Source organism: Caenorhabditis elegans, chromosome IV, assembly GCF_000002985.6.
Source record: "Caenorhabditis elegans chromosome IV".
Lineage (NCBI taxonomy): Eukaryota > Metazoa > Nematoda > Chromadorea > Rhabditida > Rhabditidae > Caenorhabditis > Caenorhabditis elegans.
Window position 1 is genome coordinate 4,307,352 of NC_003282.8, and position 18,655 is coordinate 4,326,006.

The 18,655-nt window shown below is 41.0% G+C and overlaps 2 protein-coding genes and 6 non-coding genes across 8 annotated transcripts; 3 read left to right on the forward strand and 5 right to left on the reverse strand.

Moving 5' to 3' along the window:
• Positions 1-544: 544 nt before the first annotated feature.
• set-9 (Histone-lysine N-methyltransferase set-9) lies at positions 545-9,789 on the forward strand. The gene is made up of 9 exons (NM_001392293.1): positions 545-700; positions 751-1,118; positions 1,211-1,542; positions 2,458-3,361; positions 4,328-6,130; positions 6,733-7,006; positions 7,146-7,924; positions 8,792-9,053; positions 9,219-9,789. Exons 1-9 carry the CDS (start codon positions 595-597, stop codon positions 9,260-9,262), a joined length of 4,872 nt encoding a protein of 1,623 aa, NP_001379880.1. The 5' UTR covers positions 545-594; the 3' UTR covers positions 9,263-9,789.
• A 217-nt stretch (positions 9,790-10,006) lies between these two features.
• Positions 10,007-14,570, forward strand: Y24D9B.1 (RNase NYN domain-containing protein). The gene is made up of 6 exons (NM_068139.5): positions 10,007-10,250; positions 11,362-11,694; positions 12,500-12,790; positions 12,839-13,250; positions 13,939-14,106; positions 14,161-14,570. Exons 1-6 carry the CDS (start codon positions 10,102-10,104, stop codon positions 14,458-14,460), a joined length of 1,653 nt encoding a protein of 550 aa, NP_500540.2. The 5' UTR covers positions 10,007-10,101; the 3' UTR covers positions 14,461-14,570.
• An 18-nt stretch (positions 14,571-14,588) lies between these two features.
• 21ur-9838 lies at positions 14,589-14,609 on the reverse strand. Its single transcript, NR_053083.1, has one exon.
• Positions 14,610-15,657: 1,048 nt separating this feature from the next.
• Positions 15,658-15,678, reverse strand: 21ur-13435. The gene has a single exon (NR_053084.1).
• A 277-nt stretch (positions 15,679-15,955) lies between these two features.
• On the forward strand, positions 15,956-15,976 carry 21ur-9890. Its single transcript, NR_053085.1, has one exon.
• A 131-nt stretch (positions 15,977-16,107) lies between these two features.
• Positions 16,108-16,128, reverse strand: 21ur-13634. The gene has a single exon (NR_053086.1).
• A 218-nt stretch (positions 16,129-16,346) lies between these two features.
• On the reverse strand, positions 16,347-16,367 carry 21ur-13355. Its single transcript, NR_053087.1, has one exon.
• Positions 16,368-16,721: 354 nt separating this feature from the next.
• Positions 16,722-16,742, reverse strand: 21ur-9056. Its single transcript, NR_053088.1, has one exon.
• Between the last annotated feature and the right edge of the window lie 1,913 nt (positions 16,743-18,655).

Consider the following 18,655-nt stretch of genomic DNA (forward strand, 5'->3'; position numbering starts at 1 on the left):
CGTGAATGACGCAAAATAATTTGAATTCCGCGAGGCGAGAGTACGGTAGAATCTGGTGTGTGCACTTGCACACAACCTTACGCGCAAATGCGGAAGGCGGGAAAGAAACTTCTGGATGCGAATCCTAAAATAATTTCGCAATTTTTCCGTCATTTTCCGTACTTTTTTTGATGGAATTATCATGTTGGAATTGCTTACTGCTGACCAGAAACCTCAGAAGTTTGAGAATTCTGACGGCTTTGAATTTTTTGAAAAATCGGCTGGAAAAAAATATTCCGACAGGTTTTTGATCAGTTTTTTGATGTAAAAACGTTAGAAATGATTAGTTTTATTGAAAAAGTAGGTAAAATCTGAAGAAAAGCGTAATAAAACCATGCTACGATTTTTTCAAACATCTCTCCACAATCATGCGGAAATTATTGATTTTTGATATTTTTCCTGGCGTTTTCTTTGGTTTTTCATGTCTCTCAATTTTTTTCCTGGCGTATTCGATAGTTTTTCTAATTTTATCGATTGTTCTCACCTTAATTTTGTCAATTTTCAGGTTCGTCAAGTATTGCATGCCAGAAAGTCGTCGTCGCTAGACAAGGAAAAATGGCAGACGGAGAGCATACGCTTCCAGCCGACGAGGAGCTCTTCGAGCAACCACCACCACAGCAACAACAACCCGAAATCGCCGAGCCAATTGTTATGGCTCAAGGTAGGATTTTGCTGTGTAATGGCGCGAAATCTAAGTTTAAAAATTTTCAGAGCCCATTCAAGGAGTCTCAGAGGATCCACAAGCTTCTGAAGCGACACACGAGGCTCCAGACAATTACCCAGTTGACCATCAAATGGAGAATCAGGAATTCTACCACGAACCGCAAATCCCCGAGCCGCAGCAGATTCCTCAGATTCCAGTCTTTCAACCGGCGGCCTACAATCCGCCAAACTACGTTGCTCCACAGCAGAGAGCGAATAATTTTGGTGAACCAGCAGCAGCAGATGCTCGTCCATTGACAGAACAAGAACAATTGGCAGCCGAACGACCGACTGAAGACACAGTTTGGATCGATTCTGATGATGATACTGATGTGGAAGAGGCGATTCTGAGGGCAAACTTCTGGTTGCCGTATAGTGTAAGGAAAAAGAAAAATCTCGATTTTAGAGGCTATTTTCCATTTTTAAATCAATATTTGCAATGCAAAACTTAATTTTCTGTATATTTCAGGACCACAACTACGATCCGCCGGATCCCGCGGACCGAATCATTCTCCCGACAGAAGGCCCGTTCCCGTGTATCGCCGGCCTGGACGAAGACTGCAACATTGTCAAGCAATGGATGCCCGAAGACGCCGTCGGCCCGGGATCCCCGGGAACACAGTACCGACGAAACCAGCAGGCGGGCGGTGGTCTTCCATCAACGTCAGTGGCTTCCCAGCAGCAACAGCTTCCTGTGCGCCATAATATTCAAAATCGGCCGATGGTTGCTGCGCAGCCTTTCTCGATCGGTGGAAATCAAGTGGAGTATGGTGGAATGGATTCGAGAATGCAGCAGAGAGGGTATGGAAGGCTTAGAAGTCTGAAAAAGCCCGAAAAGGCCTGAATAAAGACTACACCCTGTGGGGAAATTGCTTTAAAACATGCCTATGTGGTCACAATGACCGAATATCTTGATAAAAAAATTCAAAAAAATTTTCTAGATTTTAAATGATTTTTTGAAAATTGAAAAAATCTAAGTTTTCCCCTAATTCCTATTTGAAATTCCGCCAATTGGATTTGTTCGGTGGAGCGCGCTTGCACGTTTTTATTTTTATTCATTTTATTTTTTGTTATTTTCCACCGATTTTTAAAGTTTTCGTTGTATTTTTGCTTGAATTTTAGAGAAAAAGTCAAAATAAATGCAAATTTTCGATTAAAAAACACGATTACAGGCGTAAAAATGAAAAAGTAACGCCTTTAAACGATTTCAAACCTGAATTAACTAATTTCACTGATTTACGCCTGAAATTAGAGTGACATTAGTTAATTCAGGTTTGAAATCGTTGAAAAGCGTTACTTTTTCATTTTTACGCCTGTAAGCGTGCTTTTTTAATCGAAAATTTGCATTTATTGTGACTTTTTCTCTAAAATTCGAGCAAAAATACACCGAAAACATTAAAAATCGGTGGAAAATAACAAAAATTTTAAAATAAATAAATTTAAAAACGTGCAAGCGCGCTCCATCGAACAAATCCAATTGGCGGAAATTCAAATAGGAATTAGGGGAAAACTGAGATTTTTTCAATTTTCAAAAAAAATCATTTAAAATCTAGAAAATTTTTTTGAATTTTTTATCATGATATTCGGTCATTGTGGTACCATAGGCGTGTTTTAAAGCAATTTCCACACTGGCGCTACTCCACATTAAAAAGCCTAAAAAAGCCTTTAAAAACACTAAAAAAAACACTAGAAAACATTAAAAATCTGAATTTTCAGCGTCGTCCGAGATGGTCCGCAATATCGCGTCATGAACGATTTTGGAAATGGTCTACCAATGCGCGGGCTACTTCCACCACGAAACTCGCCGGCCGCCAACGCGATCAACAGAGCTCGAGAGCAGCAACAACAAATGTATCATCAAGCTGGAGCACGTGGAAGCTTACAGCAACGTGCTGCCCCGGCTCCGGCGGATCCAACACCCGGCTCTTATCAGCATATCGTGAATGCGGTGCCAGGTGGAGGAGCTAATCCGATGCGTCGTGTTCCACCACAAGCTAGACCTGGAATGATTGGAGGAGCGGCGAACAATAATCGTGCTCGTCCGACCCATGTGACTCGTCCGATGGATACCCAAGAGTTTGAGCATCCTGTTGCTCCAGCAGCTGCTCCACCGCACAGAGTTGTCGACGTGGCTCCTCACAGAATGACTCCGGAGCAACGACAGGAGCTTCAGCAGATGAACCGTCAACGGGCGGCTCCACAATTTCCGGCTGCTGCAGCTCAAAGATCCGCGGAAGTGATTGTGATTCAGCAGAGACCAGGAGCTTCTAGCAGAGCGCCAAGACCATCTATGGCTCAGGAGGACTTGCTCCGCTCACCGACTCGCCGACTTTCGGAACGAGTTCCACAAGAACATCAGACGCCAGTGCTGGAGCCGAGAAGATTCCAGGTTAAGGTGACGGATACCTACTCGACGCCGATTCCGAAGGCTAGTGATCAGCTACCAGCACAGTTGACTGAAGAGGATCCGCCAGAGGAGTCGGCTGCTGCTGCTGCTCCAGAAGATGTGCCGGATGCTGCTCCAGAAGATCCTCCAAAAGTAATCCTGAAGCCGACGCCGCCGCATCGAATGACTCAGGAGGAGAAGAATGCTCATTTTGCCAGGCTCACTACGGATAAGGTGATTTTTGATAGAATAATCGTAAAATAGCGAATTTCGCGGTGAAAATTCGAGAAAAATGGCCTAATTTTAGCTAAAAATCTCCAATGTTGGACTAAAAACTGGCCAAAAATGGAGATTTTAGCTAGATTAGGCCATTTTTCTCGAATTTTCATCAGGATTTTTTTTCATTTAAACGTATTTTAAGGTCTACACGCTCAAAAAAAAAAATTGCCTGATTTAACTAAAAATGTCAATTTTGTCAATTTTGGCCAGTTTTGCGGCCCGAAATTGACTTTTTTTGAATTATAATCCTTTATTTCATATTTTAAAGGCTCAAATATGGGATAAAGGATGATAAATCAAAAACAAAGTCAATTTTGGACCGAAAATGGAGATTTTAGCAAAAAGAAGCTAGATTAGGGCGGAATTTCGTTCATTTAAGCTTATTTTAAGGTCTATACGCTCAAAACTGAAGAAATATATTAAAAATTTCAATTTTCAGGACCCATATCGTGGTGAAAATTCGAAAAAAAAATGGCCTAATTTTAGCTAAAAATCTCAATTTTGGACTGCAAAACAGGCCGAAATTGGAGATTTTAGCGAAAATATGCCATTTTTCTCGAATTTTCAAAAGGAACTTTGTTCATTTAAGCCTATTTTAAGGTCTATACGCTCAAAAGTATTAAATATTTCAATTTTCAGGGCCCATGTCGTGGTGAAGATTCGAGAAAAATGGCCTGATTTAACTAAAAATTGTAATTTTGGCCAGTTTTGCGGCCCGAAATTGGCTTTCATTCATTATTTCATATTTTAAAGGCCAACATATGGGATAATTCAGCGCAAAATTTGCCGAAAATGGAGATTTTACCTAGATTAGTCCATTTTTCTCGAATTTTATTACAAAATACTTTTATTTAAGCTTATTTTAGGGTTCAAAAACGTTCAAAAACTAAAGAAAAACAAATTAAATCTTTAAATTTTCAGGAAAAGCCGACTTCAAGTACCTCCATTCTTCCACAAGATGCTGCTCCGCCACACGTTCCACCACCACCACCACCACTTGTCCTCCGTCCCCATCATCAAGACGAGACCCTGGCAATGGTTCAATCCGTGTTCGAATCGAAACCACGCCAGCCGGACACTCCAAAGGACAAGGAGACGATCTCGAAGATTGCCGATTTGTTGAGATTCAGTGCTGACGAGTTTACCGGACAATCTGGGAGCTCTGCTGCTGCTCGGCAGAGAACTGTCAGTGGAAGTGCCGCACGAGCTCAGACTTATCAGATGCATCATCAGCAGCAGCAGCATCATCATCAAATGCCGATGGATCAGAGAAAACGACCAAGTTCTGGAAGATATGATGCTCTGATGGGAGCGATGCCACTTCAGCAACAGCCTCCACCACCACCATCACAATTTCAGCACACTGATTCGATTGCTCATCGTCCACGTGGAAGGCCGAAGGGAACGAGGCATCCTTCAGTTGCAGTGCAGCCTCAAAGATCTGGAGGAGCTCGAACCCTACCGCCACGAGCACAGACTGTCGCAATGTCGGCTCGAAATGGAGCAAACGCGAAGAATTCGGATTCCGAATCCGAGGGAATCGATGAAGCCGCCGAGGAGAGCTGGACGATGCGATGCCACTGTGGTATGGATCATGGTGATGGGGATACGATCGAGTGTGAGGGATGCAAGACGTGGCAGCATATGGCTTGTATGGGTCTGACGCTGAAGAGCAACACGTCAAAGTACAAATGCGAGATGTGCTTGCCGAGGCGGCTTCCCGTGTCGAAGGCGGAAGCGGCTCGAGAGCAGGAGCGGATTTTGAATCGGCTTCGAGCGGCGGCCAGGAAGCAAAAGAGGAAGAGTGAGCCGGTGGAGCAGAAGCAGAAGTCATCACAGCCATCAACATCGCGAAAATCGGCGCCAATGGCTCTCCAACAACCGGCGGAACCCCGTGTCGCTCAGCTCAATGACTACTCGAAGCAGGCGTCGGCTCTGCTGTTTGGAATGGAGCAGACCGCAGGTGCGGACACGCTGCTCGCCGAGTCGCGTCTCCACAAAAAGGCTCGTCGAATGTTTGTGGAGGAAGCCGTTGAGGCTCTGGTCACGACGGATCTTGTGCAGATTCGGCAGGTGATTCTCGAAGTGAATGGACACGTCTCGATGTCGAGTGAGGTGAAACGGCAGCCTGGCGGAGGAAATTGCATTTTTATGTACGATGGATTGATGAAAGGAACCGCCGGCGAGGATATGGGTGACGGGCAGGAGCTGGTTTGTATCGATACGAAGCGGAAAGGAAATGATACGAAGTTTACGCGGAGATCGTGTGTTCCCAACTGTGTTCTGAAGCACGTGCTCGGCTCGAATGCCACACTGGGTATTATGATTGTCGCGACGAAGGATATCACGAGAAACACGGAAGTCACACTTCCATTCGATGCGGATTGGCGAGAATCAGAGGTTGAGCTCGAGTGTGCTGAGCATATGAAGGAGCTCCAGGCGTGTCCATTCGAAAGTGAGAGACGTCGATTCGCGGCCGAACGACATCGAGCGATGGATCATAAGAAGCAAGAGGCTGAAGAAGCTCGTCGAGCTGATGAGGAGCGTCGGAGGCTTGAGGAGGAAGTTCGGCGGGAACGGGCCGCGAAGACGAAGCAGATGGATGAGGCGGAGAAGGCGAGGTTGGAGGCGGAGAAGGCGGCCGAGAAGGAGAAGAAGGCGAAGGAGAGGAAGAAGATGGAAGCTTCGGCGGCAGCAGCACCAGAATCTACTAATTCGATAACGGTAAAAATAAAAAAAAAACTTTTTTTTTTTTTTTCACTCTGAAATTTAAAATTTAAATTTTGCTAAAAAAAAAAGCACTTTTGTGATTTTTTTTTTCCCGAAAAATAGAGAAAAAGCACTTAAAGTTAAGATTTTATTTTTTAAAAAATCCACAAAAAACCATGCGGCAGGGTTTTTCCAAATTTTCCAACGTTTTTTTTCCCACGTTGCATAGAATTCCAGGTGTAAATTCGAGGCACCACGTTTTCAAGATTTGTGCAAAAACAAGATCTACGAAAAGAAGATCTACGTTTTCAGGATCTGGCATCGTGCCAACTGCGGTTTTCTCGATGAAAAACGAAAAAAAAAACGATGCTCCGATTTTACGCGTCGCGTGTTGTTTAGCGTTCAGAAAGATATTTTTTAAATTTTCTTCTAGAAGATACGCTAAAAAACACGCGACGCGTAACATCGGAGCATCGTTGTTTCGTTTTTCATCGAGAAAACCACAGTTGGCACGGTGCCAGATCCTGAAAACGTAGATCTTGTTTTTGAACAGATCTTGAAAACGTGGTTCCATCTGTAAATAGTGAAATTTTCCAAAAAAAATTAAAATTTTCCAGGCGCGAGAAGAACGTCGCATCCAGCAAGCCGAAGAGATGTTCCGCCGCCAAGAAGAGGAAGGAAAGCGTAAAGAAGCACGACGTCGCTCGAAATCTGTGACTCCTGGTGTGTTGGAAGCCGCCGGCACCGCGGCTCGAGAAGATGCTCCAGAAGCATCGATTCCTGTACCAGCACCATCACCACCGGCTTCACGTCGATCTGTGAGCCGAACAACTCAGCCGAGCACTTCAAGCTTTGCGACGCCTACGGAGCCTCCGGCGAAAAATAAGAGAAGTGAGGGATTTTTAATCGAAAATTCATCTAATTTTTGATTTTTAATCGAAAATTCATCTAATTTTTGATTTTTAATCGAAAATTCAGCTAATTTTTGATTTTTAATCGAAAATTCATCTAATTTTCGAAATTTTTTCAGTGCGAAGCGTCGTTCCACCGAAATCCGAGCCAGCTTCATCGGCGAAACGTGTGCGAGCAACTACTGTGGCCACACCGAAAGCCACCACCGCCAATGATTCCAGAAAACGAACAGCCTCCGCTACTGGGAAGACTCCTGTCGCGAAACGCTCGAAGAATGTTGCTCCGACATCATTCGCGCTCGCGCTCATTGAGAAGGAGCTCCGCGAGCAGGCCCGCAACTCGACGGTTTTGGAGATGATTTTGCCGGATTATATAATGAATGAAGAACGAAGTGGGCTCCTCGCAGGGCAGTCGCCGGATTTCTCGGAAGTTCGAGCTCAGATTGAGGAGGAGAATCGGATGAAGGAGCGGTCCAGGAAGAGGGAGGCGAAGAAGAAGGCGGTGGAAAAGGAGAAGAAGGAGCACAGGAAGGAGCCTAAGAAGACCAACGAGCCTGGCCCAGCGCCGAAGTCTGAAAAGGCTGTGGAAAAGGCTGTAGAAAAAGTGGAAAAGAAGCCGAAATCTCCGCAAAAGCCGCCTGCAAAGCCTACTGCTCAAAACCCGCCGCTCAAAAAAACCGAAGAAGTTGATGGAATCGAGCGAGAAGCGTCTGAATCATCGTCGAAAGAGTCGTCGGTGGCGCCCGAGGAGAAGAAGAATCCGAAGAAGATCACATTTGCCGAGTACAATAGTCGTAGATCACAGAAGCGTGAAGCTGGCGAGTGCTCGACGCCACCGGCAGTGACTCGACGTGGATTTATTCCGAGTACGGAAGGCGAGGATTTGGTGAATGTTGAGGTGCGGACGGAATTTTTTTTGGAGATTTGGAGCTTGGAAATGTGAAAATGTCGATTTACGGTGAACTACGCAAGATTCTGCACGATTATCCTCATTTTCTACTGTTTTTTCCTTTTAAAATAACCAAAAATTCATCGATTTTGGTTGAAAACCCCCAAGATTACTAGAAAAAGGCTATTTTAAATGGAAAATGCAGTAAAAATGAGGAAAATCGTGCAGAATCCTGAGTAGTTCTGCGTAAATCGACGGATTTTCTTCATTTTTTTACTGAATTTTCCATTTAAAATTGATTATTTCTAGTATTTTCTTCGTAATTATCAAGTTTCCCACCGAAAATTCATCGATTTTTGTGGAAAAAACCCCAAAATTACTCGAAAAAGGCTATTTTAAATGGAAAATTCATTAAAAATGAGGAAAATCGTGCAGAATCCTGAGTAGTTCTGCTTAAATCGACATGAGAGCATTAAAAAATTGTTTTCAGCATTTATGTCGAATTACGGTGAACTACGCAAGATTCTGCAGGATTTTCCTCAATTTTTACTACATTTTCCATTGAAAATTACTAATTTCTAGTATTTTCTCTGTAATTATCAAGTTTCCCACCAAAAATTCATTGAAAAACCCCAAAATTATTTGAAAAAGGCTATTTTAAACGGTAAATGCAGTAAAAATGAGGAAAATCGTGCAGAATCCTGAGTAGTTTTGCGTAAAACGACATGAGAGCCAAAAAATGGACCAAAAAGCAAAAAAATTTGGAATTTCTCCAAAAAACACTTTAGAAAACCAAAAAAAAAGAAGAGAACCGCGCGGCAGGTTTGCAATTCGACGCCCCGCCCCTTCTGAATTTTTCATAGATTTCTTTTCCAGCTCTCGGCGATCCCACTCGACGATCATCCCTCATCATCCAACACGGCCCCCACCACGACAATTGCTCCATCCGTCGGTGGTGCTCCAAAACCCACAAGCGTCGTCGTCAAATCTCCGAGCACACGTTCTCGAACTCGTGGAGCCGCTAGCGAAAGTGCCGACGATGCTCCAGCTGAGCACAGTATGTCGCTTCAGGACCGAGTTTTTTCAATGTTCGGATCGACAGTTGATGCTCCAGCTCCACCACCACCACCAGCGAGTGGTGAGTTTTTTGAAGAAGCAATTTTTCCATGCGGCACAGAAAAATAGGCGTGGTCTCAATCGAAACCACGCCCATTTTTCCGTGCCGCACGGAAAAATAGGCGTGATCTCTGTTTTCCCGCTCAAAAATCTTAAAATCCCCTTAAAAACCCTCAATTTTTTTCAGCTGAAACAAACTCGAGACGAAGCCGTTCAACCCGTTGGAATTAGCAAGGAATCTGCGAAAACCTTGAAGAATAAAATTGTCCCATATCTCTTTCTATCTCGATTCGAGCCCCCAATGCTTTCTCATAATTGTTTTTTTGTTGTGGATTTTCAACTCTTTTGCCACTTTTTCCCCTTTTTTCTCTAAAAATCTCAAAAGTTATTCGTTCGTCAAACTGTTTTATAGGTCAGGTACCTTTTTTTTGCCGTTTTCAAAATCCACGATATGGAGATTTCATGGAATTTTTAAAAGATCTCTCTTTATCACCACTAAAAAACCTCTATTTTCACTTGTTCTTTTTTTCATTTCTTTTTTCTTTTTATTCCCCCCTGCACCGCAATTTATTGAACTGGTAGTACAGTACCACTCCTCCCCACAACGCCCACACACCGCATACAGTAATCCTTCACTTTTTCTTCTAGAAAAAAAAACTGCTGCATTTCCCTAAATATTTGTTTTTTGTGTTCTCTCTCTCTGTATCTCTTTTTTTTGTCTCGAAATATTATTAATTATCATATTACGATATATCCCCCCCCCCCCCCCGTATCTCTAGCGTTACGCTTTTATGATAATCTCACCAAGTGTTTCTTCTTTTTTTTTGTTGGGGAATAAAAACTGCTGAATTCAGCTGAAATTTAAAAATTATTGAAAAAAAAATTAAATTTTCAAACGTGACCCCCCCGCTAGCACTAGGAAAATAGCCTCAACGCGTGGCAAAAACATGGCAAAACAAAAAAAACCAAAAAATCGATTTTACGAGAAATTGCGAAAAATTGAATTATTTCTGACTTTTCTCAATTGCCTACTGCACACACACACGCAGTCATACACACAGTATTGAACAATGAATGTCGATAATTTCGGATGGGAAAGCAGCCTTTCAGTCGTTGCAAATGAACAGACACGCACCGCCCGTCCACGTCATCATCACGGAAATTCGGTGCCGACACTGCTTCGACCGGTTTTTATGAATGCCGTCGAAGTTGGATACTCGTGAGTTTTTCCTGGAAAAATCGCTAAAAAAAGGGGAAAAATCGATAATTTCGCAATATTGGAAAAATCGATTATTTCGCATAATAGGGTTTAGCGGCGCCACTGGAAAAATCGATATTTTGAGTAAAAATCGATACGGCGGCCACGTAGCGGAATTATCGATTTTTTAAAGTGTGCTGATTGAAAATCAATAAAATCGTGCAAATTTCTTACAGATAATCGATTATTTCGCAATACCGGAAAAATCGATTATTTCGCAATATCGTAAAAATCGATAATTTCGCAATATTTTGAAAACTCGATAAATTTGCAATATTGCAATACAGCGCGACTGAAAAATCGATATTTTGAGTAAAAATCAATACTTTCGCGGCGGCGGCCACGTAGCGGAAATATCGATTTTTGAAAGTGTGCTTCTTGAAAATCAATAAAATCGCCCTTCGAGAAAATCGATCGATTTTTCCGCAATATCGGAAAAATCGATATTTTGAGTAAAAAATAATACTTTTGGCGGCGGCCATGTAGCGGGATTATCGATTTTTTGAAGTGTGCTTGAAAGTCAATAAATCTATTTAAATCGCCCAAATTTCGTCCAGAAAATCGATTATTTCGCAATACCGAACAAAAATCGATTATTTCGCAATACCCGAAATATCGACGATTTCGCAATATTTCGAAAAAAATGATTATTTCGCAATACAGCGGCTGGAAAAATCGATAATTTTAATAAAAATCAATACTTCGAAAAATTGTGCGAATTATCGATTTTTGAGCAGTTTTCTCCGAAATTCGATGATTAACTGCTGAAAATTCGATAAAATTGTAGCGCGCTACCGAATTCGTTTTAGAAAATCGGTAATTTCTCGAATTTTGGAAAAATCGATAGTTTCGCAATAATCGATTAATTGGAAAATTGAGAGAATTATCGATTTTTAAGCAGTTTTCTCTGAATTTTTCTTTTTCAAGGATTATATGCAAGAAAATCGATAAACTGGCTAAGCCTGGCCGCATTTAATTCAGAAAATCGATAATTTCGCAATATAAAAAATCGATTTTTTATATTTGGAAAATCGATTATTTCCAGAAAATCAATAATTTCGCAATATTTCAGTTACGCACATTGCGACCGTGACAAGAAGCTAAACGTCCGCGGTGTCACCATTGCCCTATGGCATTTCATCTGTCGTGGACATCAAGCGATCGCTCTTCTTCCGTATTGCTTTAAGAATTATGCGGAAAAATCGTCGAGATACTCGGAGCTCATGATGCTTTATCGTCTCAATTTGATCGAGTTTACACCGGGTTACGGTAGCGAGAAGTACACCGAAGTCAATCGTATTATGGTTAATCGGGCCTATGAGACTGGTGGATGCCTTGTCGCAAGATCACAGATGCAGGGAATCACTGATAACAAATCGCATTTGATCGATGTCGTTGAGCAAAGGTGATTATTGATTTTTTTGAAGGCGTGGCGGAGGAAAATCGATAGTTTCGCAATATTGATTGTTTAGAAAAATCGATAATTACCATCGATTTCTTTGAAAAGCTTGATTATTGGTCTCGCAGGGAATACCGAATTTCTGAGTAGTCTCGCGCTCCATTGACAATCGCCTGCCGGACAACGCGTGGGAAAGTCGTGTACTTCACACGAACAAATACATTTAGTTTTACAACTAAAACCGAGCCGCGACACGCAACGCGCCGTAAATCTCTCCCATATATGGCCGAACCAAAATGGCCTAGTTCGGCAAAAACTCTTCCATTTCAATTTATGAGGGAAGCCAGAAATCCGTGTTCCTCATGAATTGAAATGGAAGAGTTTTTGCCGAACTAGGCCATTTTGGCTATCTGGGGTAGATTTACGGCGCGTTCCGTGTCGCGTTGCGGCTCGGTTTTAGCTGTAAAACTAAATGCACTTGTCCGTGTGGAGTACACGGCTTTTCCACGCGTTGTCCGGCAGGCGATTGTCAATGGAGCGCAAAAAATTCAATGGGAAGGCCAGAGCCCAAAGGGGAAAAATCGATAATTTCGCAATCCAGAAAAATCGATACTTCATCGATTTTCGTAAAAATCGATTATTTCTCGAATTTTTGAAAAATCGATAATTTTTCGAATTTTAGAAAAAAATAGATTATTTCTCGAATTTTCGAAATAATCGATAATTTCAAAAGTTACCAGGAAAAAGTTGATGGCCGAGTTTTCCAAGTTTGTAGACCCCAAATCCGGCCATCTTAACTCAAAATTTGCAGACTCTTGATGCCAACGTTCAACGGAGACGACATCATGTTCCCGATTGACGGTCCACTCGGAAGAAATGGTCCATCGCTGGAGCAAACTCTCCAGTGTGATCAAGGCTTGTCGGATTGGAGATCGTGCTCGGAGCATCAGCTTCTGCTCTCCGACCAACGTCATTGGCTCGAGAAGTTGGCTCTTTTGGTGCCGGAGAAGGTCGTCTGGACGCGTATGGTTCAGATGATTCAGGGAGGTGGAATCGACGAGCAGATCGAGGGAGCAGGAGGCAACGATGGATTCTTTGATGAGTAGGTGTTCACAAGGATCCCGAGGATCCTTAAACATCCTAATTTCAGACCTCCATCTCCACCACTGGAGAATCCGTTCCATCGCCAAACTTGCACTGTTCCATCCAACACCAACATCCACAATGATCATGGTCCTGGCCAAGCACCTCCGGATCCATACCAACCTCATGGTCATCCAGCCCATCACATTCCGAATCCCCATCAACTTCACCACCAGCACCGTCGCCGCTATTCTTCGCCAAGACGCTTCCACGGCAACCATCAGCCGAGACGTAATCCATCGTCGACTCGTCTTGTGATTCGCTACGGATCCTCACCGCCTGAGGTGGTTGGTCGTGGTGGAGTGGATGGAGGTGGACATCAGCAGCAGCATCAGCATCAGCGTCGGACTTCGAAGCACTCGGCGACTACGGATTCGGTTGAGTCGACTGCTAGTACACAGTCGGGAGAGAGAACTGAGGTTGGTGAAGGCGAATGCCTAGCATAGGCAGGCAATCAGACTTCAGGCACGTAGGTAGACTGGTAGGCATGGAGTAGGCGCGTAGGTATACATTCAGGCATAGGCTGGAACATCTAGGGTGCCTGCGTGCCAGCCTGATTCTAGCCAACAAGCCTACCGGTTTCCCAGCTCGAATCCCAGAACCCGTGAGATGTCGGGCGCTGTAAAACACATCCCTTTCTCAGCACCCGACATCTACTGGCTTCTGCTAATAGCTCATTCTGCGAGCCGGAACCCTGCAAGTGTCGGTAGGCATGGTGTAGGCGAGTAGATTTCCAGGGCCTGAAGAGTGAAGGAAGGCGGGGGGAGCCTAGGCCCTAGGGCTCCTCTAGGCCCTAGAGCCTAGGATAGGCAGGCAAACTTAGGTATGGCTTGGGCGCGTAGGTGCACAGGCAGGCATAAGCTGGCTCACTTAGTGTGCCTGCCTTTCAAAGTGCCTGCCTGCCTAATGTCGTCTCTTGGCCTACAAGCCTACCGGCTTCCCTGAGCTATATATTAGATTTCCTGGTTTCTACCAGAACTCGTGAGATGTCGGGCGCTGTAAAACATATCCCTTTCTCAGCACCCGACATCTACCGACTTCTGCTAATAGCTCATTCTGCGTAGCGGAATGAGCTAATGAGCATTGACTCAAATTTCACGATTTCAGAGCTCCACTCAATCCATAGAAGCCGACGAGGATATTGCTCGCGAGCTCGACGCTCAACTCATTGAAGAAGCCCGCCGTGAGACTGAAAAACGTGTGAAAGAAGAGGCGGACCAGAGAAAGAAGGACGAGTTGCTCGCCAAATTGTCGCAGATTTTTGGATACGCAAAGGTAGGTGTCGTAGATCAGGATCTCCCGAATTCCTGTTTTTTATTTTTTTTTCAGTCGATTCGTGTCATGAAGAAGTACCCAAAGATGTTGACCCTCTCACTTCTTGTCGAAAAATGCATGCAAGAGAGTGATGAAGCCGGAGATGGAGGAGAGTTTTCGGATGTTTGGGCTTGTGTCGCCGAGGAGATTCGGGCTCTGCCGACTCCGACTCCGACTCTGACTCCGACTCCGGAGCTCGTTGAGGATTTGATTGACTTTTCCGATGAACCATTGATCCCGTCTGTTGAGATGAGCGGCCGCCGTGAACAGGAGACGAGAAATAAGGAATCGATACTCGTGGATTTAATGTTTTGAATTATTGACTTTTTTTGTGTCTAGAGAATAATTGGATTTTATTTGTGTATTTGTGAAATGTAAATGTATTGGGTTTTGATCGATTATTTATGATAAACTTTATGAAGTGACTGGTGCTTTTTGTTTGAGGGTATTGACTGATGATCACAATACTTAAACCAACATTTGTTCGCTTTAAGTACATCTTGAAACGGTAGAAACTTGTTGGATTCCAGAGGTTTATTACTTTTTTACTATTATAGTTTCCATGACTTTCAGGAACTGAAGAAGAGATTTTTTCAAAAAACTGCTCTATTGAAGATGTAATTTGTTATACTTTAATTGCAATTTGAAACAGTAAAAGTTGCAAATTTTTTAACTCTTGAAATCAAATGTTCCTGACAGTTTCCGAATGAGAAGGATCAATTAAAACTCAATTAGCTTTATTAGCTTTGACTAAAATTTGAAACGGTAGAATTTTAAAATAGTAAATTTTTGTCCAAACCAGATTTTTTTTCAATCGCTGCAGCATGAAAAAGAAATGTTTGCCAACTTTGAATGCATTTTAAAAGTTGCAAATTTTTCAACTCTTGAAATTAATTGATTTTGACTGTTTCCGAGCTAGCTGAATGCGAAAATTAACCGCAATAAACTTTGTTAGCTTTGACTAACGTTTAAGTAGAATTTAAAAAAAAATTAAATCTTCGTTCAAGGCAAATTTGGTTCTCTTCTAACTGATTAAATTCGTTTAATTTTGCAATTTTAAATTCAGCAAACTTAGAAAACTGCTGAAAATTTACAACGATTTTAATACTTTTTTCGTTGTAATTACTAAAATTTTCGCTGTAACTTGCTGTTTGTTGAACTTGCAGTATTGAGAGATATTGAAAATTTGAATATGAAAACCTAAGTTTGTTAGCTTTGAAAGCATCCTGAAATGGTACAATTTTGGAGTTCAAAGCTCAAAGTTTGTTTATTGGAGTTAAATTTTATCTTTTTTTATCTCAAGAACATTTTATATTGTATTTCTCTTTGATTTGATTATACGATTACAACTAGATAAATAAACAAATATAAAGATTTTATTTGTTCTACAACATCAGTGTTCATGGCTTACAAATACAGTATTACGGAAGATATAATTTAGTATACTATAAATGCTGAAACAGTAAAAGTTTTTCATTTTTTTCACTCTTGAAATGAATTGTTCTTGGCCATTCCCAATCTTCAATATATTGATTAAAATGCAATTATCGTTGTTACTTTTGAATAAAATTTGAAACGGTAGAATTTTAGAATATTAAATTTTCGTACAAGCCAAATTTGGCACTATTCGAGATTTTGTTTAATTTTGCAACTTTATTGGCTTCCAGCAAGCTTTGATTTTAATAATGAAGTATTTTGTTCTCTACTGTGGTTTCACTAAAACAAAATCTTACATTAGGGAAAGAATCACAGAAAAAGTTTTCCATGTTTCACTCACAAATTATAGATATTCAATTTTCACAACTGTCAGTCGGTAGTGATTATTCTAACGAGTAAATACACTTATTCAACTTACCAAAACTGATAGATTATCATAATAAAACCCTCCATAAATATTTAAGATTTTCCATAATTTCCAGTCAAAGTTTTGGCAAATTAGCAAAATAAATTTAAAAAAAACGAGCTTTTGAGGAAATCCACTTATTAAAACGCAAATATCTTTGGTAGCTTTGAATAAAATTTGAAACGGTAAAATTTTGAAATGTTGAATTTCCGTCTAAGCCAAATTTGGGCCTCTTCGAGATTTTGTTAAATTCGTTTGGTTTGCAACTTTGTGGGTTTGTAGATTTCATTACTTTTTCGTAGTAAATACTGAAATTTTTGCTATTACTTGTTGTTTGTTGTACCAGCAGTATTGACGGAAACAAAGAGGGAACATTCGAATGGGAAAACCTAGCTTTGTCAGCTTTGAAAGCATCTTGAAACGGTAGAATTTTAGAATTTTAAGTTTTTGACGGGACGAATTTGCCCATTTTTTAGATTTTGTTTAATTCTTTTAATTTTGCAACTTTATGGTCTTTCAGAAACTGTTGACAATTCGAAAAATGGAATCTTGATTACTTTTTTGAAGTAAATTCTGCTTTTTTTTTCAAGACGCTGTTACTTGTTTTTGTTGGAAATACAATATTTACGGAAATAGATTTGTTGAAAGCTTTTAAAAAACAGTAAATGAGTGACAAAAACTAAGAAATTGTCACTTTTTGGCAAACAAAAAAAATATTAAAACATTTTTGAAAAGTGTGTGATATTCGATCGTACTGAATGCATCCAATAGTTGTTCGTTTTGAGTACATATTGAAACGGTAAAATTTTGAAGTATATAGCTCGGATAATTTTGTTTGGCCTTTTATGGGCTTCCAGCAAGCTTTAATTTTAATATTGATTTTTTTTGCAAATTCAAACAAACTCAATTATTTTGTTCTCTACTGTGGCTTCACTAAAACAAAATTGTACATTAGGTAGAAATTCACAGATTTTCCACTGTTTCACTCATACAGTGCGTGCAACTTCTATTGCGCCCCTATTTTTTTCAAGTTTCAGTATTTTCCAAAATTTCCAAAACAGAAAAAATAAGACCTTATGATCATTTTTGTTCAGGAATAATACAATATTTATTTCAGAAATCTCATAAAACTAGGTATTTTATCAAAAATATGAAAAATTCGAGGGAGCGCTATAGAAGTTGCACGGTCGTTTTTACGATTTTTGACTTAGTAATGTTTGATATTTTTTGATAAAAATTTACGACAGGGGGTCTTTTGACATTTAAAATCAAATGGCATTCGCCATTTTTCGAAAAAAGTTTTGGAAAGTACTGAAACTCGAAAAAAAATAGGAGGGCGCTATAGAAGTTGCACGCACTGTATATTATAATCCAGCCGCTGACCGCGCCTACGGCGCGGCCAATGACTGGCAACATTTGAAATGTTTGACACAATCATTCAAAAATGTCTTATGAAAAAATAATGAAACTTTCACATCTTCCCAAATGTTCCCGACTCTAAGCAAGAAACTATCAAAATATCTTGACATTATCCTCACCAATTCCCAAGCCAATACATTTTCAAAAACTTAAAACGCAATTTTCCACCAAACTCCAATAATCCTACAATAATCCTACAGCACCCCAACAGTACCACTACAGTACCTTGACACTATTCCCTACCAACTCCCGAGCCAGCACTTCTTGAAAACGTTTTAAACTCAAAATTTCCTAAACTACAGTAACCCTACCGTGTATCTACAGTACTCCTACAGTACTACTACAGTACCTTGACATTATCCCCCAGCAACTCCCAACCCAAAACCTCTTCTGTAGACAAAAACTCAATTTTTCCCAGACTACAGTAACCCTACCGTATGCCTACAGTACTCCTACAGTACTACTACAGTACCTTGACATTATCCCCCAGCAACTCCCAACCCAATACCTCTTCTGTAGACAAAAACTCAATTTTTCCCAAACTACAGTAACCCTACCGTATACCTACAGTTCTCCTACAATACTACTACAGTACCTTGACATTATCCCCCCCACCAACTCCCAACCCAATACCTCTTCTGTAGACAAAACCTCAATTTTTCCTAAACTACAGTAACCCTACCGTATACCTACAGTACTCCTACAGTACTACTACAGTACCTTGACATTATCCCCCCTACCCACTCCCAACCCAATACCTCTTCTGTAGACAAAAACCCAATTTTTCCCAAACTACAGTAACCCTACCGTATACCTACAGTACTCCTACAGTACTACTACAGTACCTTGACATTATCCCTCACCAACTCTTAACCCAATATCTCTTCCAACTACAGAAAAGAGAGTTGAAAGATCAAAGATCAAACTACAAACTACAAACGGACGGAAGGACACGCGCTTTATATATAGTAAATAAATGATTGTTCTCTTTTGTTTTTTAAATTTTAGTTTTCTTTTTGCAATATTTTTTGTAAAAATTAGTTGTTCTTGCTCAGTTTCTCTTGACACTAATAATTTCGCCATATCGAAAATCATGTATAATAAAGACATTTTTAATGAAACATTGATTCTAGCAATACTTCAATTCAGACCAAATTCTAACTTTTGTTTTCTAAATTTTGGTGGGAAGTACTTAAGTTTTACTAGCTAAACTAGCTAAATTCGAAATTTCAAAAACGTTTCAATTAT

Bases quoted from the DNA above. Each gene is read 5' to 3' on its own strand.
- set-9 (NM_001392293.1), top strand. From the start codon at position 595: ATGGCAGACGGAGAGCATACGCTTCCAGCCGACGAGGAGCTCTTCGAG. The intron at 3,362-4,327 runs GTGATTTTTGAT...TTAAATTTTCAG, and splicing joins CCAGGCTCACTACGGATAAG to GAAAAGCCGACTTCAAGTAC. The intron at 7,925-8,791 runs GTGCGGACGGAA...TTTCTTTTCCAG, and splicing joins AGGATTTGGTGAATGTTGAG to CTCTCGGCGATCCCACTCGA.
- Y24D9B.1 (NM_068139.5), top strand. From the start codon at position 10,102: ATGAATGTCGATAATTTCGGATGGGAAAGCAGCCTTTCAGTCGTTGCA. The intron at 11,695-12,499 runs GTGATTATTGAT...CAAAATTTGCAG, and splicing joins ATCGATGTCGTTGAGCAAAG to ACTCTTGATGCCAACGTTCA. The intron at 13,251-13,938 runs GTTGGTGAAGGC...TCACGATTTCAG, and splicing joins AGTCGGGAGAGAGAACTGAG to AGCTCCACTCAATCCATAGA.